The sequence below is a fragment of the Pelobates fuscus genome, chromosome 2 (assembly GCF_036172605.1).
Source record: "Pelobates fuscus isolate aPelFus1 chromosome 2, aPelFus1.pri, whole genome shotgun sequence".
Taxonomy (NCBI): Eukaryota; Metazoa; Chordata; class Amphibia; order Anura; family Pelobatidae; genus Pelobates; species Pelobates fuscus.
This window is the reverse complement of record NC_086318.1, coordinates 403,895,586-403,921,423: the sequence shown is the minus strand read 5'-3', so window position 1 is coordinate 403,921,423 and position 25,838 is coordinate 403,895,586. Positions and strand designations below refer to the sequence as shown.

The 25,838-nt window shown below is 37.8% G+C and overlaps 1 protein-coding gene across 2 annotated transcripts in view; it reads left to right on the top strand.

The window, feature by feature from the left end:
• Positions 1–25,838, top strand: part of LRPPRC (leucine rich pentatricopeptide repeat containing) — a 115,864-nt gene that overhangs the window by 20,908 nt on the left and 69,118 nt on the right. The window contains exons 12-20 of one of the 2 annotated variants that reach the window (XM_063443902.1): positions 2,339–2,457; positions 2,663–2,756; positions 3,444–3,513; positions 10,813–10,840; positions 18,251–18,308; positions 19,546–19,652; positions 19,890–19,967; positions 21,560–21,616; positions 21,955–22,068. In XM_063443902.1, the coding sequence (XP_063299972.1) occupies positions 2,339–2,457; positions 2,663–2,756; positions 3,444–3,513; positions 10,813–10,840; positions 18,251–18,308; positions 19,546–19,652; positions 19,890–19,967; positions 21,560–21,616; positions 21,955–22,068 (725 nt within the window). Of the gene's footprint in view, positions 1–2,338; positions 2,458–2,662; positions 2,757–3,443; positions 3,514–10,812; positions 10,841–18,250; positions 18,309–19,542; positions 19,653–19,889; positions 19,968–21,559; positions 21,617–21,954; positions 22,069–25,838 lie in introns of both variants that reach the window. The other variant, XM_063443901.1, reaches the window with a different exon arrangement.

The window sequence follows — 25,838 nt, the reverse complement described above, 5'->3', positions numbered from 1 at the left end:
ACCTTTAAAAAGAATATTAAAGTGGTGAGAATTGTATTTATCTTCCCCACAATGTGGTTTACAAAGCTTCTTTGTAACCATGCATTTTTAACAAGCTGCTGTTGATGGCTATAGCCAAAAACTCTTTCTTTATATATCAATATTATATTTTATATACTGTCACCCTTATTGTCCTGTGGGATTGCCTGTCCTGCTTATATACATTTTCAAAAAAACATGTTACATTTAGATCTTGATAATTTTCTGTTATTATTTGTCACATTAGCTTTTGAAGAAATTATTATTTTTCCTTATCAACATTTCGTGAGGGCTAGGCAAGTCCGCTTAATATCAAGAACGTTCTGACATGCCATCAGTCACAATGGGGTTAAAGACCCGGTGTGAAAGTCCGATAAAATTCCACTTGAACGCCCAGACTCAGAGTATTGGCTGCTGTTAAAACGTGCTATGAATCCGGACAGAATACCCCCTCTCTTAATTAATCTTTTGTTTATCACCGCTTTGTAGAGAGCCAGTCCCCAAATCAGACAGGGTTTTGTTTAAGGCAAAGTTGAGCAGATGATGCGACTTTAATTTACTGTGACTTGCCTGCATGTATTTTTAAGTGCTCAAAGGGAATTCAGATCTGATTATTTGCACCGTGGTGCACTGCATAAAATATTCATGGAAGTGTCACTTTTCCATAGGTGGCACTCCAGGGTAGAGAGGCAGAGAGGACTCCGGCAAACTTCACATTTAAAAAAAATATTAAATAGGAAAATCACAAATCTGAGAGGCAAGTTGAAGAATAACATATGCTGTTTGCTAGTAGTGTCCTGAAGCTTTTGCCAAAGTCCCTTTTTGTTCCAGCGAGATGTCAATACCTGCATAACTTTTGACATAAGGAAGTTAACTGTGTGTAATGGCATGAAAGCAAAGTGCTGTAAAGCTTATAGATTGAGTGCTCAGCCCTCCAGCCCTTCTCCGTCTTAACGCTTGGTTTGCCTGATGCAATCAGTTTATTTTGTAACATTCTTTACTAATGATGGGTAGTTCTATTTCCTCCCTTCTTGCTTAGTGGCAAACTTGACGATAAAACTAAGTGTGCATAAAGTATTTCAGTGACAAGCACACAAACTCTGGTGGAGAAAAGGCTTTGTGCATTAATAAAGATTTTAAATGCGTAGATTATGATAGCTACTGGAAAGCTAGATTTTGGGAGCATATTTAGAATAGATGTCCTCATCAGGTTAGACAATGTTATTATTATATACTTGCAGCTGTCATATAGTAGAGACTGCTCTGCCCATTAAGAGCCAAGACTCCGAGCCATAATTAGCCCTCCACCGTATTCACTTGCCAATATTCAGACAGTGATGGAAAATATTTTTGAGACAGAGAGCCCCGTTTTCAATTAACATCTTCCCCATGCAACGCTTAATGTTATTACTTAAATAGCGCCCCCTGTGGACAGACAATGAATTGTACCAGAGAGGTCTCCAAGAACCACTAGTGGTGTCCATGTCACAGATTGCTGATCATTGGACTAGACCAATTCCACCTTATTGTGGTATTTATATTCTGTGCTGATCCATTAAATCTAAAGTTCCTTGCATACTTTGTAAGCAATATAAATTACTATAGCTATATTTTAATATATATTAAAAAATCAGAAACGTTCCAGTATCTACACTTTGCTTGGAAACTACTGAAAATACCTCTTCTATAGTTTACTGGTCCGGTCTTTGCCAACTCCTACTAACATTTTTTTGTAATTTAGAAATTGATTGAAATTCGGTTAACTGAATTATACATTTCACCGGAATTCAGTTGATATTACAGAGGAGCCCAAATGTAGCTCGATTGCAATTTTTATTGTAAATCGCTGATTCCTCCTGTTTCCTGTCCTTGCTCTAAATTCAGAAAAAAAAGAAATCATGCAGGATTTCTCATTTCAGTTTTTATGGAATTCTGTTCAGGAAAAATATAAAACCATGCTTTTTCAGTCACATACTCCAAAAGGCAAGCCACTTATATCCATGCTTGGATATTATTTCTAAATCTGTGTATATATACACAGATAAGGTTTTGTGTTCTGAACTGTTTTATGACTGTGTAAATGTGTGTGCTTTATTAATGACATTGATAACTGAACAGTCCGTGCAGATCTATCACTGAACTGCCATTTTAACATAGAGGTGTCCTACAGTACCTTCATTTATAGCCGTTGGTATGTAAAGGTTGTTTTGAGCCCCTGTGGGATTGTATGCACTATAAACACAGAATGACAGTGATACAAGTGTGTTGGACACTATTTTTAATTATCATTAAGTAACCCCCTCCCCTCTCTGATTCACAGGCACCATTAAATTACTTAAAGCTCTCAAAAATATTGGCGTCGAACTGGACTTGGAGACATATTCTAATTATGTTATAAGTATGTTTGACGATATGCAGTCTGCCCGCGAAATTCTAGAGGTAATATTTCATTGCTGTATTTCTTGGTGTGAGGCTGAGTGATTGGGTACATTCGCATGTTTTTTGTTTTGTTTTTTCCTTTAAGCCTTCAGTGCCTTTCATTTTTCTCTACCTGCCTTCTGCAGTTCATGTGAATGTATGTTGCTTTTTACTGTAAAAACTCGTATAACTTGCCTTTCTGTGTGTACCTGATTCATTTTCCCAGGAGAGTGGATATGAAATTGAACGCACATGGCTCCAAGTGTCAGAGCTGAGACGGGAGGCATCACAAGGGAACCTCAATCAAGTCTTTGCCCTTTGTAAGCAAAGGTTCTGTGCATAAAATGTAGAGGTGTGCTTTTGGTGGATATGAGCAGTGCCACATATACAGAGTGAAATACTACCTTACGTTAAAAAGTACTGTGTGTTTTAGACCATAATTAAGTGTCCACCCTATCCTAGAGACTAAAACACTTTATTCTGTTGACTGATATTAGTACAGCACCCAGCGTTGGTACTGTCGCATCTAATGGATTTCGACAGGCTGATCTATAGCTTTTGGCCACACTTCGGGTAATGTCGTTACTTGAGTAATGAACCACTCAACTTTTTTACATCAGAAAAATCAGGGAAAAATTGGCTACACAAGAACCATAATTGGGATTTTGGACCATTGAATGACAAAGTGTCTGTTCAAATAACAAAGGGAAGCCCTACGTTCACACTTTCACTATTCTTTTCTTGGGTGGTATTAATGTCTGGTATTCATCAGCCCAAATATGTAATACAATGCCCACCACCCAAAAAAAGTATTACGCATCTGTTCAAGTCAGGTCTATAAGGACTCAATTGTCTCCTTCAGGGCTCCATTGCATTTCCTTACTGATGAATCAAGCCAGAATTATATATCCTACTAACACTCGTTTTCCAAATAGAAAGTTTGCATGAAATATCAGAGTGTTAATCTGTATGCAGACTATGCTAAAGAATGTTTATGTACTTTGCAGTGTCTTCACCAGACTCTGCACCCACCGACCTGGGATATTTCAGAGGCAGCCTCATTACAGCATTTAAAAAGTAAGTCTCAAAAGATACTTATGTTATGATACAACCTATGGTTATGATATACTTATTTGATGGCTTTGCTAGCTCATTAACCACTACAGAACAGATTGATTAAAACATGGCTCATTTTATGGAATGTTCAGATGGAAAGCACTTATAGAAATTTCAATTTAAAAAAAAAAAACAAAAAATTTAATTAGTTTTTATTTAAGTTCTCAATCAAATAATCATGATCATAAAATGATGCACTAGCCAATAATCAAATATAGAAATATGTGCTTGGCTCAGCGCTAAAGCATGCAGTGTGTCATCCGATCCATCACCAGCCCACCATTCTGATAGTTATTTGCCAATCGCACCTGCCATAGATATTTAAATAGCATTATTATCATGGTATTTATTCAAGCATAGATAATTTGTGTGCTTATATTTCTATATTTTATAAAGCAGAGCAAGAAAGGTTTTTCTGCTATGAACGGTGCAGTTAACACACACCAACCTCAAATCTTTGGCATTACCAAGTCCTATCTGGTTGTGTAGATTGAAGCCTATAGTGCGTCTGCCATGTCCTTAAGTGATGTCTAACATTCCTATACACAACATGTATTTTGCAAATAGAAAGACACAGACAATCCTTGTCTGGATGGCAAATTCACAAGTTAATACTAAATTATCTGGTTAGCTATTTGTTTGCCACAAGTCGTGCCTGCAATGCCATATTATAGATTTTAAATTAAATACATTGGCAAAGCGTCATGGGAGTTTTTCCTTTGGTCACTCATGCAATACTTTTACAGACTGCAAGGTGGAAAAAGTATTATGGGAGGTTTACTTATTTTAACATCTTTGTAGCTACCTTTGGTCACACCTGCACTAAAGTGTGAATTGTTATCAATTTGGGATTTTTGGTGGAAGTAGCCAATTTGCCAGTCTGTTATTGTTTCATATAAGTTTTTTGGGCCTTTAATTTGAAATGTATTTTGAATTCCTATCCGTTAACATTCTCCTGTTTATTTCCTCTGAATTGTATGGAGGTAACACCCGCAGACAGTGTTATAGAGCAGCAGGAAATGCTAGCAGAATGCTTGGTTGTATAGGGAGAGGTATTAGCAGTAGAAAGAGGGAAGTGCTCATGCCATTGTATAGAACACTGGTGAGACCTCACTTCGAGTATTGTACACAGTTCTGGAGACCGTATCTCCAGAAGGATATTGATACTTTAGAGAGAGTTCAGAGAAGGGCTACTAAACTGGTTCATGGATTGCAGGATAAAACTTACAAGGAAAGGTTAAAGGATCTCAACATGTGTAGCTTAGAGGAAAGACAAGACAGGGGGGATATGATAGAAACATTTAAATACATAAAGGGAATCAACACCGTAAAGGAGGAGACCATATTTAAAAGAAGAAAAACTACCACAACAAGAGGACATAGTCTTAAATTAGAGGGACAAAGGTTTAAAAATAATATCAGGAAGTATTACTTTACAGAGAAGGTAGTGGATGCATGGAATAGCCTACAGACTGAAGTGGTAGAGGTTTACATAGTGAGGGAGTTTAAGCATGCATGGGATAGGCTTAAGGCTACCCTAAAAATATATGAGACTAATGCAAGTATTAAGAAGATTGGGCAGACTAGATGGGACGAGTGGCTCTTATCTGCTGTCACTTTCTATGTTTCTATTGCAAATTGCATTTGGCAGCCAAACCAGTTCAGACACAAAGCAAAATAAGTGAAAAAGACTGTTTAAATAATCATGCAGTCTCATTAAATGCATTTCTCAGAGAGCCAAGGAATATATGGTAATCTAAGGCACCATTGCTCAGCCCATAGGGGATAACATCAACTGCCTTGACTGATGATAATCTACAAGCGTGGATGGATTATTAGAAGTGCTATATCTCTTGCAAGGGTAAAAGTGTCCAGTTATATTTTCTATTCTTTGTGTTAGTACAGCTTTGGTTGTAGACTGGTAAGGGCCATATCGAACGCCAGACAACTAGTCCGTTGGGGATTACACATTCTCATTTGTATGTTAATCCTGCAGTATGGCTGAGATAATGTTGAGAGTACTTCTCATACCGCATATCCAGGAATTGCAGCTGTAGTGTAGAAAGGCAAAGGAGCCCAGAAAATGTATTTACTACATAATGGCAGATTTTTTTTTTTTTTTTTTCCTCTTCATAGTTTTTTTTTTTTTTTTTTTAAGAACATCATATCTTACTTTTTGTAATCCGAAAATGCACAAGTTCTTTAAACTAGAAGAGGAGCTATAGGCTGACACTGTCAATAGACTACAAATAGTTTTTAAAAACACTCTCCAAGGTTAAAATAAATAAATATTTGGCTGTAGCGTTTGGAGTGTTCTGTTAACCTTGTAGGTGCCAGGCACACCCCTTTCATGCAACAAAACAATAACTTTTGCTTACATTTCTATCCAGCGTCTAACCCTCTCCTGCTACTGTTCCATTCCACACCTGGTGAGACTGTAAGAGATGACTGTTTCACCATTCTGTTTAAACAAAACAGGCCATGCAGCAAATGCTCGAATCAAATGTGGCGATAGCCCAATAGAATGCTTCTCGTATGGAAGCATTCACTAATTCTTTCCTATGAAAGCTCTCACTTCCACCTGAATGATTGTTCAAGTGGAGTAAATCAGGAAGACCTCCTGTCTGTCATTTTGAGTGCTGATGGGGGTTCTCAAATTTTTGCTGGTTTCCGTTGAATTTGGCATGTTTATGAAAGGGACAGACCGTTAAGCTGAAGTGCATTAGGGCTCTGGAATGTTGCTTTTTAAGATTTTTATTTTTTATATACAATGCATTGACCAATAAATCCAGGAAATCACTTCATTATTCTTAACAGGCTTCTAGTAAATTCATAGTTCTAAAATTTAGGTAGTGGGTGATCAGTTTTCACCCTCTAAGTAATGTAAAGGAATGATCTACATCAAGCATGTCAAACATACGGCCCACAGTGAACATATTTGCAGCTCGCCTGCTGGGGCCGCTTTCAGCTGTGGCTGCGACCAGCAAGACAGGAAAAATATTATATAATATTTGATGATCTCAGCCAAATTGAAGAACACACTCATAGATCTTCAAAATCAACAAGATAATGTAATTTGTTTTTTACGGCTGTGCAACAGCATACATTCACCATTTCAGTCCTATCACTAAACATTTCTTAATATGTCAAGGTAGTTGGACTGAAACATCGGTTATATGCAGATGCATTTCTTAAAATAAATTAGTTATTTTGTTTATTTTGAAGCTCTACAAGTGCGAGGACGTCCAGTGTCAGCTAGGCAACTTTTTTTTTTTATACTCTAATTTTCTAAATAAACCTATTTTTCTATTTAAACTGAAGTTGTTGGGTTTTTTTCCGGCCCACCTCAATGTAAACCTTGTCCGTCTTAGCCTTTGAGTTTGACATGCTTGATCTACATTGACCAGCCACAACATTAAAACCAGCTGCCTAATATTGTGTAGATCTCCGTAGTGCTGCCAAAACAGCTCTGATGCATCAAGACAGGACTCCACAAGACCACTGAACGTGTCCGGTGGTATGTGGCACCAAGGCATTAGCAGCAGATCCTCTAAGTCCTCCAAGTTGTGAGGTGGGGCCTCCATGGATCAGATTTGTTCCTGCACTTCCCACAGATGCTCAATTGGATTGAGATCTGGGGAATTTTGAGGCCAAGGCAAAACCTTGAACTCTCATGTTCTTCAAAGCATTCCTGAACATTTTTGCAGTGTGGCAGGGTGCATTATCCTGCTGAAAGAGGCAACGGCCATCAGGGAACACCGTTGCCATGAAGTGGTGTACATGGTTTGGGTAGGTGGTACATGTCAAAGTAACATGCACATAATGCCAGGACCCAAGGTTTCCCAGAGGAACCTTGTCCAGAGCATTACACTGCCTCAGCTGGACAGCCTTCCACCCATAGTGCATCTGGCTGCCATCTCTTCCTCAGGCCTACGACACGCTATTCACCTGATCAAGAAGATAATGTGATTATTTAGACCAGGAAATCTTCTTTCTTTGCTCCATGGTCCAGTTCTGTTGCTCATGTCTTTGTTGAAGGTGCTTTTGGCATTGGACAGGAGTCACCATGTACACTCTGACCGGTCTACGGCTATGCAGTCCCATGCGCAATGAACTGCAATGCACTGTGTATTCGAACACCTTTCTAACATGGCCAGCATTACGTTTTTCAGCAATTCCAGTTACAGTGGTTCTCGGTGATCAGACCAGACTATCTAGCCTTTGTTCCCATGTGCATGGTTGTACTTCCTTGCACCACTTTTGGTAGGTACTAACCACTGCATACTGGTAACCCCCCACAAGACTTTTTGTTCTGGAGACGATCTGACCCAGTCAATTAGCCATCACTATTTGGCTCTTGTCAAAGGCACTCGGATATTTTAGCTTTCCCATTTTCCCTGCTTCCAACACATGAAATTCAAGAACTGGCTGTACACTTGCTGCCGAATATATCCCACCCCTTGAACGGTGCAATTGCAATAATATAATCAATGTTATTATCTTCACCTGTCAGTGGTTTCAAAGTTGTGGTTGATCAGTGTATGTACATTTTGGAACAAAAATTTATTTTTCTCTATCTAAGCTGCTGGTTCTGTTTGCATAAGCGGCGGTAATTTACCTATATGTTTTGTTTGGTTTAACCATTGTATATTGCTAAAGCTGTGTTGGCATTAGGGGGGTGTATGTCTTGTGTATGTTACAGGGTGACATTACTAACATTGTGTACTACCCAACCTATGAGTCCCCTCTTTACTATTGAGCTATTTGCTATTCTAATCTAAATGAAACACAAGTGCCTTCCTAACAGCTATTTATTGCCACGTTTGTAACAAAATTCCTATTTGGTGTATATGACTACATTGTGTACCCAGAGGTTAATGTCTAACAGTATGCCAGGTACTTTCTGATTCATTTATGCTGCTCTAGCCAGAATTTCCACAATGATCTTTACTGTTTGAATAGCAAGTTGCTATCATGAGCAGTGAGAATTGATAAAGTTCCCCCTGCTATTTTTCGTATTTCATACTCCCCTAATAATGGTTCCCTAAATTTTACTGAAAAGTTTTATTTGAAAGCACAAAAAAAAGCACAAAAAAGCAAGAATCACTCCAACAGTATTGCATAACCCTATAAAACGCGTGGAAATGGGAATTCTAAATGTTTTAAGAAGTACAATGCAAGTCATTAATCTCTCTGTGCCCCATCAGACTAAGCTGTAAGTGACCATGTAACGCACTGCAATAGAACCTACCTTGTTCAAGACCTGTTTTGGACACTTGGTTAATATTCAGCGTATAAGATGAATTCATACGAAAAACTAGCCTTCATAAAAATGTCCACCTTTGACAGGCTCCAATTTCCCTGAACCTACAATCGTTGCTTATTTACAAAATGGAGGCCAAAATAAGAAAAATTCATTTAAGGATTTGTGTCACAAAAATCATCATATTGTACATCTACACCCAATATACCCAAGGGGAGGGGGGTCCATTTGCTATTAGGCAATAGTGCTCTGTGAAGGTCATAAATGTCACTGTATGCCTGCTTGGGAAAAGGACACACAGACATAACAAAAATGTTATCTGGTTATCATATTGATGTTCACCACAAAACTAATTTAGATGGTGCATGACACCAAGGAGGCTTCTATAATCTCTCATATCCCCTCCTTGTTTGGAAGATGATAAAACATTCCAGCACCCTCAAATATGTTTGGCAAGAATGTCCTTCTAGCAATGATCTCTGGTCGCAAGTCCACAAAACCCTTCAACGACGCCACAATTCTAAATTATTGTTCTCACCTGCTATTTGCCCATTAGCTTATTTCTCATGCAAAATCTCTCCTACCCAGGGTAATTCCACTGTCACTCACTCCTGGGGACTAAAAGAGAGACTGCTCTTACATGGCTATCTACCAGGTGTCCATACATGTTGAACATATATATGTATAAACCAACCAAATATATGAAAACCTATTTTGGATATCAGTTACGCAAATTCCAAATAATCTACTTCTTGTAAGCGAGTAGAAGTGATCTTTGTGTATTGTATTGATTCAATTGATATATCCAATATAAACTGTATGAGCTGGTACTCTTGCTATGTAATGTCTGAATGTTATCCTTTATTTTATGTATCCTCAGAGTTTAAAAATAAAAAAAAAAAATAAAAAAAAAATAATTCAATAAAGTATTAAAAAAACAAAAACAAAAAACAACCAACCCTGTTTTTGCGTGTAAGTGTAGTTTTGTATATACTGCGATAGAAGTGAATGAAATGTTCATCATGGATTATCCATCAGAATATTGTCTCATTTTCAGTGCACTTTCTATTTTAATTAATTGCATTTGTTTGCTTTGTATGTAATAAAAATAATATTAATGCGTTTAAGTAAAATGTTGATCTTGGTAAATGCAAAATAGTTCTTTCAATTATAACGTTTCTGTCATTGTTTGGTAGTGTTTGTAAATATGTTTTTTATATAATGATCGTTTCATCCAGTATTGAAAGGTAATGGATTAAAAAAAAAAAAAAAAAGTACCTGTACAAAAATGAAACTCATTCCTTCCCTATAGTATATGGCAGTATCCTTCGGATAGTGTTTGAAAACAGACAGTCAGACCATGGAGACTAATTGTTGGTTGTCAAACACTGTCTGCCCCAAGATGCATGTATATGGCCGAAGGATCCTGTTATATTATAAAGAGAGAGATGAGTTACATATACTTAATTAAAAAAAAAAATGTTTCCTTTCAATACTTAGTAAAAGGATTATTATATTAATAAATACATTTACGGTGACAGTTTCCTTTAACCCCTTAAGGACACCTGACATGTGTGACATGTCATGATTCCCTTTTATTCCAGAAGTTTGGTCCTTAAGGGGTTAAGCAACTTTCTATGCCCCATTTAGACTTGGCTAGTGATTGTTCGATATTCTTTACAATGAGGTTTGGATTCAGCAAAGGTTTTTAGCCCCATGCATTCCCAGGCTTGAAGGTCTACACAACTATATAAAGGATTTCTCATGGACTTCATCTGACAGCACTTTTCTCTCGCTTTATTAAAACACTTAACATAGTCATGCACTTAGTGTAAAATGTACCACCGTAAAATGTGCAATTTTTAAACATTTAACTTTGAAACCTTAATGGCAGTGCGCAAGTTGAATTGAAGCTAGAGGTGATGACTGGCAAAGCATTGCAATTGAAAGCATGCGGGCAAGGGTTTTAATTTCTTATCCTCTGCTGCCATCTGCAGGTCTGACGATGTCGAGATCATGGCCAAGGTAAGTGCAGTTTATTAATCCCATCCTCTGCTTCCTTTTCTTGTCTTGCTTTGCTGGAAATTCAAATTAGAAATCCCTTTTGTAATTACACATTAATTTCAGTGGCCAACGACTTGACAGTGTGGTTTAAATAAATGTTTTGAATTTAAGTACTCAAGGGGCAAGGAGCTTTATGAAGTTGATTTGAATCCAGTGTGATATTGTAACGGCAGTAATTCCAGGCAATTGATGTCCGTAAATCAAGAGAACCTTAGTCCACATTTGTTTTAGGGGAATGTGTTCAGACTCCCAGACACTCAAGCCAGCTTCCTAGAGGACAGAGACAGTCTGTAGAACTAACTTGATTTATACTTTGTTAGTAAGACTAGACAGAACAGTTTAGTGTAAACCAGGAGAGGTTAAAGGATCTTAACATGTATTGCTTGGAAGAAAGATGGGACAGGGGGGTTCTATGATAGAAACATTTTAAATATATAAAGTGAATCAAGACCGTAAAGGAAGAGACTATACCTCTACCACAACAAGAGGACATAGTCTTAAAATAGAGGAGCAGCAAAGGTTTAAAACATTTCAGGATGTATTATTTTACAGAGCGGTTAGTGGATGCATGGAATAGCCTTCCAGCTGAAGTGGTAGAGGTTAACACAGTGAAGGAGTTTAAGCATGCGTGGGATAGGCATAAGGCTATCCTAGATAAAGGAAAAGGCCAGGTAGCAATGAGCAAGTAATTAGAAAATTGGGCAGAGTAGATGGGTTGAATGTTTCTGATCTGCCATCACATTCTATGTAAATGTAAATCTGAAAAATGCCTAGAATTATTTGATGTTTATTCCAGCTAGGTAAGTTAGGCAGTTGTATTCCTTTATGTAAAAAAAAAACAATAATGTTGAGCTATGGATCTTTGTAGTATATAATTTACATTAATAGCTATAACTCATGGACTATAAGCCCATTATACTAAGGTGCTAATTAATTAGTAGGTTTGCAGTGTAGGGAGCAGAGGTGTGCTCTGTCAGTCTTTATGGATTGCAAGATAATAATGGTTTCAGGTGAAACTTGTCACGAAGTGTTTTTTTTATTTTCTTTTATAGAAATAGGTTTCACATTATAATATAGGTGTTACGATCAGTCAAGAGCCTTGTGTTTTAAGAATTCTCTTATTCTTTGCTGTATTCATGTAAAGAAATAGATTGTGTTCATTAACTAGAAACCTTTCTATAAGCAAGTTCACTTCTATAATTAATCTTTGTAAGTCAAGAGAGCAATCTCTTGTTTTTGTCCCTAGTTTCATTAGTAGTCAAGCCTTTTACATAACTAAATTACCGTATATACTCGAGTATAAGCCGAGTTTTTCAGCACATTTTTTGTGCTGAAAAACCCCAACTCGGCTTATACTCGAGTCAGAGTCTGTATTATGGCAATTTGCATTGCCATAATACAGACAGGGGGCTGTGGGGGCTGCAGAGAGTGTTACTTACCTTTCCTGCAGCTCCTGTCAGCTCTCTCCTCCTCCGCGCGGTCTGTGCAGCTCCCTCTGTCAGCTCCCAGTGTAAGTCTCGCGAGAGCCGCGGCTCTCGCGAGATTTACACTGGGAGCTGACCGAGGTGCTGAACGGACCGGCGGAGGAGGAGAGAGCTGACAGGAGCTGCAGGAAAGGTAAGTAACACTCTCTGCAGCCCCCACAGCCCCCTCCTACACAGTGCCCATCCACTGGACCACCAGGGAAGGAGAGCCCCCCTCCCTGGCCAGCTAGCAAGCAGGGAGGGGGGACGAAAAAAATGTATATATATTAATAATAATAATAAAAAAATAAAATAATAAAATAAAAATAATAATAAAATAAAAAATAAAATAATAATAAAATTTTTTTAATGAAACAAAAAAAAATATTAAAATAATATTTAAAAAATAAAAATGCCCACCCCCCACCAAGGCTCTGCATCACACTCTGCATTACACACACTGCATTCATACACACACACTGCACTCATACACACAGCATTCATTCATACACACACACAGCATTCATACACACACAGCATTCATACACACACACAGCATTCATACACACACACAGCATTCATACACACACACAGCATTCATACACACACAGCATTCATACACACACACACAGCATTCATACACACACACTGCACTCATACACACACTGCACTCATACACACACTGCACTCATACACACACACTGCACTCATACACACACACTGCACTCATACACACACACTGCACTCATACACACACACTGCACTCATACACACACACTGCACTCATACACACACACTGCACTCATACACACACACTGCACTCATACACACACTGCACTCATACACACACTGCACTCATATACACACTGCACTCATACACACTGCACTCATACACACACTGCACTCATACACACACTGCACTCATATACACACACTGCATTCATTATATACACACACTGCATTCATTATATACACACACTGTAAATAAATATTCAATTAATGTAATTTTTTTAGGATCTAATTTTATTTAGAAATTTACCAGCAGCTGCTGCATTTCCCACCCTAGTCTTATACTCGAGTCAATAAGTTTTCCCAGTTTTTTGGGGTAAAATTAGGGGCCTCGGCTTATATTCGGGTCGGCTTATACTCGAGTATATACGGTACATGCTAATGTGGTTTCAGTTTGTCGTACATAAAACAGATTTTTTTTTTTTAATTTTGTGACAACATTCTTTACAATGATGCTGTTGATTACACACCTTAGTGGTAGTTTCTCAGTTATATGGGTGTTACGAAGGGCTGGTTAAAGGGATACTTTAATCACCAAAACAACTTTGCTTAATGAAGCAGTTTCTGTGTATTGTTCATGTCCCTGCAGTCTCACTGCTCAATTCTCTGCCATGTTAGATTTAAATCACTTTGTTTATGCAGCCCTAGCCACCCCTCCCTGCATGTGACTTCCACAGCCTTCCTAAACACTTCCTGTAAAGAGTCCTCTAATGTTATTTTTATTTATTTATTTATTTTAAATCTTTCTTTTATTGAGGTCAAATGTAGTACTATACAGAAGAGAAAGGACGGAGTGTTAGCAAAATTATACAAAATAGTAAAAAGGTTGTTGTTGTTTAATACCAAACCGGCTCCTGGATATACGGTCTCATTTTATATTAATAGATAACAAGCTAGTTAAACATGTCTAGATTAGTGATGAAACAAGACTACAAGGTTTGCAAGATATTCTAGGCATGTGGGTAAAGATAGAATGAAAATAAAATTAATCATGCTATGTTAACATGAGAGTTGGGCTGTGTGCCCAAAAGTAGTGTTAACACTATTGCGGTTTCAGAAAGAGGAGGCTATAACATCGCAAGTAAACAAAAACAGAAAATACAGGAGTCCACCGCATGGTAGATATGCTTAGGCTGGTAGGGTAGCCCCAGAGAATCTCATGTGCCTTCACCGATTCCCGATTTACGAGGAAACTGCTGGGCGTTAGAGAGAGGATCCCTCTCAAGGAGGTAATTGTTGCATTGTACCTCACTGGAAAATCCTGGATGCATTTGCCACCACTCCTTTATGTTATAGTAGCCTCCTCCAAAAAGGGTCAGAACCGGACCTCTGTGCCCCGGCTAAGCCCCCAACAGGTACAGGCTCTGTTATAACCCCTTTGGGCTTCAGGAGACTGATAGTGCTTTGCTGTCCTGGCATCCGCCATTAAGAGAAAGAGGTTCTCCGATCAGATTGGTTGTCTGAAGGCTTTGAGGGCATGATGGACCGCTGCTGATAGCTGGTTGGTGTTGGTGAGTTTGAGGTGTGTGGGAGTTCTACCCTGTCACGCTGGTGTCTTGCCTCCAAGACAGCCCAAAATTTTGCTAAGATAGAGTCCAGCTTAGTCAGAGTTGCGGTAAGCTAAGAATCGGCTAAATCTTCGTTTGTGTTATGCGCCATCTTAGGAGCCACGCGGCACTGCAGCACACAGAGGTTCGAGGAGCCAAGAGTAGCAGTGAGTGATCTCCTGGGACCGGGATGACCCCCACCGGTACAAAGGGGGGGGTTGCAGTTGGTTCTGGGCGACAAGATGCGGCTTGAAGGGCGCATAAATTCTAAGGTAGGCGTTCTGGGCCCGGAAAGCACCAAAGCCGGTACCATGCGACTCACCGGGGTCCCTTCTTAGCACTTAAGCGTGTTATGCGGTAAAACTCCAAGATGGCAGGCAGAAAAGGCCTATTAAGCAGACTTTGCTGAGGAGCTTGCCCAACATGCATCTGCTCTGTCTGCCAGTCTCTCCTCTAATGTTTATACTTCCTTTATAGCAAATTCTGTTTAGTTTAGAATTTCTTATCTCCTGCTCTGTTAATTATTTTCTAGACCCTGCACGAGCCTCTTGTAAAGTTCAATTTACATAGCATCAAATAAAAACTTTTAAATTAACATCTGGTTGAAAATGAAACGATTTTATTTTCATGTAAACATAAGTGATTTAATTCCTTACTTGGTAACATAATTTGGAATCCAATCTAAATTTGTGTTTGGAATATTGCAAAAAAAAATAAAAAATCCAGATATCTGTAATTGACCAGAATTTTTTTTTTTTTTTTTTAAATAATTTTTAGCCTTCTGGAAAGTCAGACCTACTGAAACAGTTGGCGTGTATCACAATGCCACATACATGTTTGAGTTCTAAAAATTATATATATATATATATATATCTATATATCTAGGCTAAAGTATTTTTATTCGCTTAAGTTTCACAAATTGAGCCAGTCTCTTTGCATTATCTCTGTAGGAGCTGTGGTATCTGAGCTATGCCGTTTTGTGTTTTTGTTTTTTAAATTGTCTAGTGCTGTAGAATAGAGGACAGACTAATAGGATTCATGCCCGGATAAGACGAAAACTGGGATGCTGCCCAGTATAGATTATTGTAATGACTGAATTGTTCTATTAGGATTAAGCTGAAATGGGTTTTAACAAGTGATATAAAGTACAGATTTTATCAAGGTCCCATGAGGCAGAGGTTTTCAAATCAATTTCCTCCTTGTCCCATGATGAAGCCTTAGATGACAAACAAAAGTCTAAATCTGCATGTAAGAATATATATTTCAATGTGAATTATGCTGTCAATTTAGTCCAACTGCACTAGTGTGTTAAATGAATAATTACATGTCCTTGAAGGGGGCACCCCAGGCTTCAAATAGTACATTTTTATACATTGCTTCTATTCAGAAATTGAAGCAATCCCGGCCAATAAAAGATAAGTATATCAAGATGTTGCATTTTTAATTATTTATCAGGCTTTAGATTTCCTACAGTTAGATTTACTCAGACAAGGATGTGATCAGGTAATCCGAATTGGCCAATAGCTTTCTATGTAATAACTTTTTTTTTATAGCACTTGTCAAAGTGCTGACTTCATCCCATAAATCTCTGCAGTGCAGGAATTTTTGGATAGAATTTACCTATCTGCTTTTTACTTATGAAAGCTTAATTGCAGCTTCCAAAAACCTTTGCAGTCAGAAACACTATAGGTTGAGAGGGACGGAAGGCAACGATTACATCATTTACACGGGCATAGTAACCGTAAGAAGGATTTATTGTGGGAATGGGAAGGATAGAAGTGGCACGGTTATGAAATAGAATATTTGCTGACTTTAACAAACCCTCCCGTGCGACCAATAAGAGTTGAATATTTAATTTACCATGAAAATAAATACCGGTATGTTGATTTGAACAGTCCCCATATAAACACAACTTGCCTTCTCTCCAATGCCACCATAGCGGTCGCATTGTGGGTCTTACTGTATTGTAACACCCCCTCTGGTCACGTCTATAGTCTGCTTTAATTTACCCATCTTATGAAAACTTACCCAAGCAGGACAAGCCCCTCTGCAAGATGCTTAGCTGCCAATGCATCAGGATTTGAGTAGCTTTAGTAACCACAGTGCGTAACCACCTTGTCAGTCAGTTGTTAGCATGGAGATTTTTGCTGGGTCTGTGTCGAAGAATTGCTTTACATTTGGGAGAGGGACCTAGCATTAAATAAAGGTACACTTCAAAGCCAAAAGCCAGAACAGTCATAAAAATGATGTTGGTGCCTGGGGTGCCCCTCCAAAATATTCACAAGGACATATGTCAGGAATCATTTGGCTTTTATTCGCTGTCAGCTCTAATCGATAAACTGTGAAGTGACAAGAGATTTGCAGTTGTAAGGCCAAAATAGCTGTGATGGGTGAATAGTGTTGTACGATTTACTCAGTTCTGCTATTTTGGCCCAAGATCTCCCTAAATATTGTATTAGTGTTATTGGCCTTTGACATTTATAAAATGCAATTGAAACTGGTTTGTTTTGACTTCATTAACCCGTGTGTAAAAAAAAAAAAAAAAAAAAAAAAAAAGATATATATATATATATATATATATATATATATATATATATATATATATATATATATATATATATATATATATATATATATATATATATATATATATATATATATATATATATATATATATATAGAGAGAGAGAGAGAGAGAGAGAGAGAGAGAGAGAGAGAGAGAGAGAGAGAGCGCAGACGCGAGAGATTGATTTTAATTATTTTATGGGGGTAATGAAGTCAAAACAAACCAACTTAAATGGCATTTTATAAATCTTGAAGAAGCTCAGCTGTGACCGATAACACTACAATGATATTTAAATACTAACTATTGTCAGTGTGTTTTATTGATCAGGCCAAACTTTTTAAGCCTTTCATTTAATGAGTGCTTTATGGCATTCTCAACCAATTTACATCAATGAATAGAAGTACTGTCCGGTGTAAGTCCAGAACCTCACACATTTCTTACATTTGCTTTACCATTATAATACTTTAATATCTTATTGCACAGATTATACCATATAATGAAACAATTCCTAATCATATGCACACTGATGCCTTGCCTTAAATGTATTATTGTTACTTAATAATTACGAAATGAGTTGGGGTTTATTCCCTAAACTTGGAATTGTGGAGACCTGACAGCAGAATTGTGAAGTTTATTCTAAAAGAGCCAAGCCACCAACAATAGCTAAATTTAGATATTTTTTCCCATTTTTTTTTATTTTTCTCTGCAATTCTCAGTTTAGTAAATAAACCCCAGTATGTAACAATATCGTCCCACTTTGTGAGCAGCGATGTGTTAAATCAAGCCTGTCAGCAGAGAACTGTTCTTTACGTGGTCTCTCCCTCGTCACCCCCACTTTTGTTTTTTTGTTTTTTATTTTCTTCTGTAGTAAATTACTATGATGCTGCATGGAATAATATGCTGGTGGATGGGACCTTTATTATTTTGAGAATTCAATTTCAGTCTCTATTTGTCTTTGTATGTTTTCTCTTCGTGGCTGCAACGTGCGATTATTCTGTCTTAACAGATAACAGAGCTGTTGTACAAGGATGGTCGCTACTGCCAAGCCCCTTCAGGACCAACTGGTAGCGTTTCAATTCCTTTGATTGTAACTTATCCATAAATCCGTTCTTGTGTGTAATGGCTGTGGGCGCTGGGGATTATAGCAGTAAACACTGATTGCTTCTTTCTCAGAATGAAACGTAAAAAAAAAAAAAAAAAAAAATACATTGTGTAGACGCTGTTTACTGATTGCTTGGGCATATTGTTAAGAGGTCAATTATATATATGTTTTTGTAGTTTATTTTTCATTTGTTTCTTATCCATCCATCCATCCCGTTTTGCATCTCCCCCCCCCCCCCAAAAATTAAAATATTCTTTGTAGTCGTCTCATACACAAAATACCTTAAAATAAACAAGAATCATCACTTTATCCTATTTCCACAGTAGAGATAATTTAGTATTAAAAAATAAAATAAAAATAAAAATTTGTGTGAGTGAAAAGTTTTTGTGTGGTATATATTTTAAATAATTATGTTCAGGCCTTTTCTAATTACCTGCTTTAATCAGTGACAGCTGGTCAACACTCTAGAGTTAACCCCTCCAGGACTAACGGTTAGGAAAATAGGCTATAGAGCGTTCCTTTGTCATTAAAGGGTTAAGAGTGTTAATGATCTTCCTGTAACATTTTGTAATGGTCTCATTTATTGTTAAATTTCCACCTTTCTAATATTTTAAAGCGCTACGGAATAAGTTGGCGCTATATAAAAGCACAAAATAATAATAATTAGCGGTGGATGAGTTAAGTGGTGTATTGCAAAAAGGTGTTCATTTGAGTGCCGCAGGGTGTAAGCAATGTGTTGCTCACCCGATTAGCACACCATTGTTTAAATAGAAATTGTGTAACTTTTTTGCAAAACACTTGAGTCTTCAAGTTAAATATGCATTTTTATTTTATTTATTTTTTAATGTGGGTGTGTAACGTTAAGTATCTTGGCAGTACCCTTCCAGTTCTAGGGAGGCAAACAAAAAAAATGGGGTAGGATTAGAGCATGATTTAGTACTAGAAAGCTGTCACCGGGTCTGAAAATAATTAATATTCCTTTCACTCACCAGTTAGATATGTGCTCCCAGACCACATAATCTCTATGCCTCAGTGATCATTGTTGCCATTTCAGAGCCTCTCATCAGGGTGACATCTCACACCAAAATGATTTCTTATAAATTAATCTTGATAACATGACAGTCCCAGTAATTTCAGCGGAATGCTTTCTCTTGTGTTTTTTTTTTTTCTTCTTTTTTTTCCCCTCTCCCTTCCAGCAGAAGCTGTTGGCTATTTTCTTTATAACTTGATTGACAGCATGAGTGAGTCAGAAGTACAGGCCAAGGAGGCTCGTTTGAGACAATACTTCCATCAGTTGAAGAAGATGGTACCGTTTCATATATTTTTTTTTTCCCCTTTCCTCTCTTCTACATAATGCCTGTCCTGTCTGACATGTATCTATTAGATTTGAAATTGCTGCTTTTAAGTAAAACCAGACCACTTCTCAATGTCATGGCAGGAGTTAGAGACTTAAATTATGTCTGCGATAATTTCTGTTAGACAGATTTCATTTTGTCCGTGTTTCAAAACTAATATAATTCCTCCCTCTCCCCCCTCCTTGTAGAACCTAACGATCTCTGCAAATATATACAAAGGCATCCGTAACGTGTTGGACACTCGACATGTCCCGGAACTAATTAAGGTGTGTATTTAAGATGATTATTCCAGAGAGTGAGATGTGTAGAGCAGCAGAACAAAAATGCTGCTTCAAGAATAAGAGAAGGTCTGATTTTGCATGGTTAAAGGGTTGCTGCAACCACCACGAATGACCACTTCTGCTTCATGAAGTGGTCTCGGTGGTAAGTCTGGATGTACAGTGTTTCAGGTTGAAATATTACACATCCAGAGATATTTCTAATTGTGTGCTGGGGGCAAGTTGCACCTCCAGCACGCATGAGGTAGGAAGCCCAGAACTCTATTTCAGGCTGCCTGATGTCAATTCTGTGCATATATTATGTCTGTTATCAGCGCTTACTAAAATGCTGCCGACCGACTTAACTGCTCTTCCTGCAAGGGAGCAGTTCTAATCTCCCCACCTCCTTCCCACCCCTACTGAGGGAAGCCCTCCGTCCTTTTAATCCCCTCTGTTATTTTTTATTTCCCCGCCCTCCTCCACCTCCTTTTCCTCCACCCATTCCACTCCCCCTCCCCTTGCCAGCTCAGAGCACGCACATGCACATTGAGCTGGCAAATAAGTCCAATCAAAGGCTTTTTTTCTGAAAAGCCTTTGATTGGACCTTGGCGCAACTCACGTAATGTCACATGTAGGTGCGCCAGGAGGTTTCCTGGCGCTGGATAAGGGTGAGTAAACATTTCTTTGAAATGCTCTTTGAGCGCCTTTCTAGGTGGGGAAAGAAAGAATTGCCAGTAGGACATTACTCTATTAACCCCTTAAGGACAGATGACATGTGTGACATGTCATGATTCCCTTTTATTCCAGAAGTTTGGTCCTTAAGGGGTTAAAGGCATAAGGTAGTACAAATGTGTATTCCTAACCCGTTAATGTTAAAAACACTATTGAGGTCCCTGGCTCTCCTTACCCACATTAAATAAGTTAAAATCTTACATTTATTTCAGCACCACGAGGGACCTCTCCCCCGATCCGCCTCCTTGGCTGACTTCATTCCTATGAAAAAGCATTGGATTGGCTGAAATCGTGGCGGAGCCTCATAAACATGCATTGCATCAGTGAATCTCAGTGGGGAAAGTTCAAGGCCTCCATTGCACATTGTGCAGCACTGACCCAGTAAGCACCTCTACTGGCTATCTTGGTGACAGACACTGGAGGTGTCCCTAGGGTCCCTGCAGGGACTTACTATAGTCACCAGAACAACTATATTAAGCTGTAGTTGTTCTGGTGACTACAATATCCATTTAAGTATCAAAAGGGGTTGGAGAAACCCTTTAAACCTTTTACAACTAGTGTTTTTGTGTAGTACTATCACATGTTAGGCAAATTCAGGTTTCTGGTACAAGCCATATAAATAAAACGTATTAAAAAGCAATTTTAGTATGTGTTTGTAAATCCTGTGTAAAAATATCTGTGTATTTAGATACGCAATGTGCCAAGTTAAATTCACATTGACTGTAAAGATGTCTTTGTACACTTTAAAATTTAACAACTGTTGCTTATGGATACATCCAACTGGTACACTACTGCAAATAAAGCAGCTGCTCTATCAGTTAACTTTTTACAAGTTCTTACGATTTGTATTTCTTTTTTTTTTCCTTTAGGATGTAATTGTTTTGATGAATCCACAGGATTCTCTATCATATTCTGATGCTGCCAAGGTATGTTTCATGTTTTAACTTATAATTACCGTATATATCTGATGGGTATTCCTGAAGAACTGCAAAAAGGAATTATTTGTGTCCGATGCATGCATAAACCCAGACACACAATCCCACCTTATAAAATATATGCAGTCATCTGCAAGGCTTTCTGGGATACTGCTGTTTTCTTTTGCAGGCTGCCATATGGAGCCACATGCATAATGGTAGTCATATTTTGCATAACTCTGTGTAAGCCTTATTTAGGTTAATGGTAAAAAAATAAATCAGAATATAGAAATATTTTTTTTAATAAAATTGTCTCAAGTCGATGAAAATATGTAATATTTTATTTCCAGACCACTGAAAGCAAGATCTCTGCTTTGGAAGAGAAGATTGAGACTCTAAAAGCTGAGAACAAGCCTATTTCAGATGTTGTAGCTCTTCTCATTGCAAGACTTTGTGCCGACGAGGTAACATTTTAATTTTTATTCTGTTTTGAGGTGGTAGCATAGCAGGGGGATCTGAGACCAGTGTACCATTTTCTAACTTTTAGTGGAAGGTGGCTTGGTGGTGCACATACTTGCTGACATGGGAAAGTGCAGGGTACCTTCGGGTCTAGCAGCGGAAAGGGAGAGTAGTGCTCTAATGACTGCTTATTTCTCTGCACTGTCTGCAAACTGTATAGCGCACGCCATTCAGAAGCAAAGCTCTATTCATAGGGAGAGGAGCTAGTAGAAAATTATTTGACTTCCTGCTACTCAAAGACTCAATAACAGCAGCACCCAATATGAACATCATTATCAAATGTTTTTAGAGCAGTACAATATTTAGTTTTTCTCATAATGAATTGAGAAAGGATACCCAGCTCGGCGGTTCTCTGCTGGACCCTAGAGTAAAGGGCTTGCAACTCTTCAGCACAGAGTCTCATTGGACTGTTTGCAAAGGCACACCTTACTTGTATGGTTGCATTCATGAATATAATGCTCAACGTCTCACAAACCAATTTAACATATATACTATAGTGTTTCTGGTGCTTCTGTCAGATATGATATGGTGGCACTAAAAAGAGAATGCAATTTCACCTTGAACACAGAATGATTTATCTTAATGTAAACAGCGTGCACAACCCACAGTGCCAACAAGCTGTAGATTTGATAAAAAAAAACATGTTGATGTGGATAATGATTTAAATGTGTGAAAAGTGTTCCTGTAATTGTCAAACACTCTAAGCCTGTCATTGCTGTCCAAAGTTGGACAGCTTATGAGAAACCTCAGTTCTTTAATAGCCAAGCCAGAGTAGACCATGACTTGTAGTGGTTCTGGTAGAGTGCTTTTTTTTTTTTTTTTTTTTTTTTTTTTTTTTTAAAGAGGCACTCAATTTTGGGGTTCTGCATTTTGCATTTTTCAAAGACCCCTCAATGTGTCATGTCTGCTTGTTTGTGTGGAGGTGGCAGATTGGAGAGATACTTGAACCGATCCTCCTTGGTGCCGCCTTAGTTCGTGACTTCATTTGTCAGGAGTAGTCGTCCCTGTTGTATTGCAGAATAGAGCTAGTGCAAGAGTACTAAATAGGGCCTATGGAAAATGCAAAATAAAATGCCTTGGGCAGAACTGATGGCTGATAGGAAGTGGTGACACAAACTCACAATGTGCCAAACAATCTGCAATTGCTTGACAGGAAGAAGCCTTTGTCTTATGTATATCTTTTGATTGTTTTGGATTTTCAAAGAAATTCCAACTCAACCATCAAGGGCTTTTCATAAAGTTTCTATCTCAGAAGTTGACAAAGCAGCTCTAAGGAAAATGAATAGTGGGAATTCATATGGAATGCCTGTTCAGTGTTTTATTTGTAATTTATATTCTTTCACCTTATACATTTCTTAATTCTACATATGAAAAGACAAACCTGGTAAAAAATAACAGAATTGGCAAAGATGCTTAACTGAATTCCAGGAGGAGTGTGGTCTCGAGTGCAAACAGGTCAAAATTAAGAAGCCAATAGAACATGATGACTGTGTGATATATATTATTTTTTTGGTGTTTAAGGAGTTCTGTATTACATACTTAGCAGGTGTTACATAATTACATAGCACGGGGAACATCCAAATTAATGTATTACAGACACTGTCTATTACAAATTGTACACCTATGTAATGTACTGGTTGTGGGGTATATTACAGTTTAATGTACTGGTTGTTGGGTATATTTCAGTAGGTACATTGCTGACTGTATAGAATAGAAGGCATGGTGTATATTACTGACTATATTACAGTATGTACATTACTGACTGTCTAATATAGTGGGGTATATTACAATAGGTACATTTCTGACTATAATATAGTGGGTGTGGGCTATGTTACAATAGGTACATTACTGACTATAATATAGTGGGTGTGGAGTATATTACAGTATGTACATTACTGACTGTATAATATAGTGGGTGTTGGGTATGTTACAGTAGGTACATTACTGACTGTATAATATAGTGGGTGTTGGGTATGTTACAGTATGTACATTACTGACTGTATAATATAGTGGGCGTGGGGTATGTTACAGTAGGTACATTACAGACTTTATAATACGTTGGGTATGTTACAGTATGTACATTACTGACTGTATAATATAGTGGATGTTGGGTATGTTACAGTAGGTACATTACAGACTTTATAATACAGTGGGTGTTGGGTATGTTACAGTATGTACATTACTGACTGTATAATATAGTGGGCGTGGGGTATGTTACAGTATGTACATTACTGACTGTATAATATAGTGGGCGTGGGGTATGTTACAGTATGTACATTACTGACTGTATAATATAGTGGGCGTGGGGTATGTTACAGTATGTACATTACTGACTGTATAATATAGTGGATGTTGGGTATGTTACAGTATGTACATTACTGACTGTATAATATAGTGGATGTTGGGTATGTTACAGTATGTACATTACTGACTGTATAATATAGTGGGCGTGGGGTATGTTACAGTATGTACATTACTGACTGTATAATATAGTGGATGTTGGGTATGTTACAGTAGGTACATTACAGACTTTATAATACAGTGGGTGTTGGGTATGTTACAGTATGTACATTACTGACTGTATAATATAGTGGGCGTGGGGTATGTTACAGTATGTACATTACTGACTGTATAATATAGTGGGCGTGGGGTATGTTACAGTATGTACATTACTGACTGTATAATATAGTGGATGTTGGGTATGTTACAGTATGTACATTACTGACTGTATAATATAGTGGATGTTGGGTATGTTACAGTATGTACATTACTGACTGTATAATATAGTGGATGTTGGGTATGTTACAGTATGTACATTACTGACTGTATAATATAGTGGGCGTGGGGTATGTTACAGTATGTACATTACTGACTGTATAATATAGTGGATGTTGGGTATGTTACAGTATGTACATTACTGACTGTATAATATAGTGGATGTTGGGTATGTTACAGTATGTACATTACTGACTGTATAATATAGTGGGCGTGGGGTATGTTACAGTAGGTACATTACTGACTGTATAATATAGTGGGTGTTGGGGATGTTACAGTAGGTACATTACTGACTGTATAATATAGTGGGTGTGGGGTATGTTACAGTAGGTACATTACTGACTGTACAATATATGTTCTATATTTTAACAGCTACATGGTCCTTGTTGGTTGTACATTATTGATGTAAATCACACATTCTTCCTATGGAAGTACTGCGTGTAACTCATTCAAAGCCAAAATGATCAAGGGTTGCCTTATAAGTCATGCAGAGATAAGTTGCCTAGCATTTTTGTACTGGACTGTCCATGTGAATTGGGATCTGTCTGATTTGCAAATAGAATGGGCTTCCTTTGCATCTGTCTGTTCTCAGTGCTATCCTGCATTCTCTTTTGAAACTGTAGTCCATGTCGTTGTGTAACATGTAAGTCTCTAGAATATCATTATTTCTCATGATGATGTTGGTGATGTGGTTCGGTAATGGAAAAAGATGTACAGAACTATAAGCAAGTTTTTTTTTTTTTTTTCTTCAATTTTACTTTAGTTTGTTAGTGGGTTTCCTATCTCAGGTGCACATACTCCTGAATAAAAACTAAATACACAGCTTATCTGTTGAGTTGAAGTCTCTGATTACCTGATATTTTATTTATTCATAATAAGATTTAAAGAGCCTGCTAGCAACAGGCTTTGATAGATCTAGACACCATGCAAAATGTCCTTT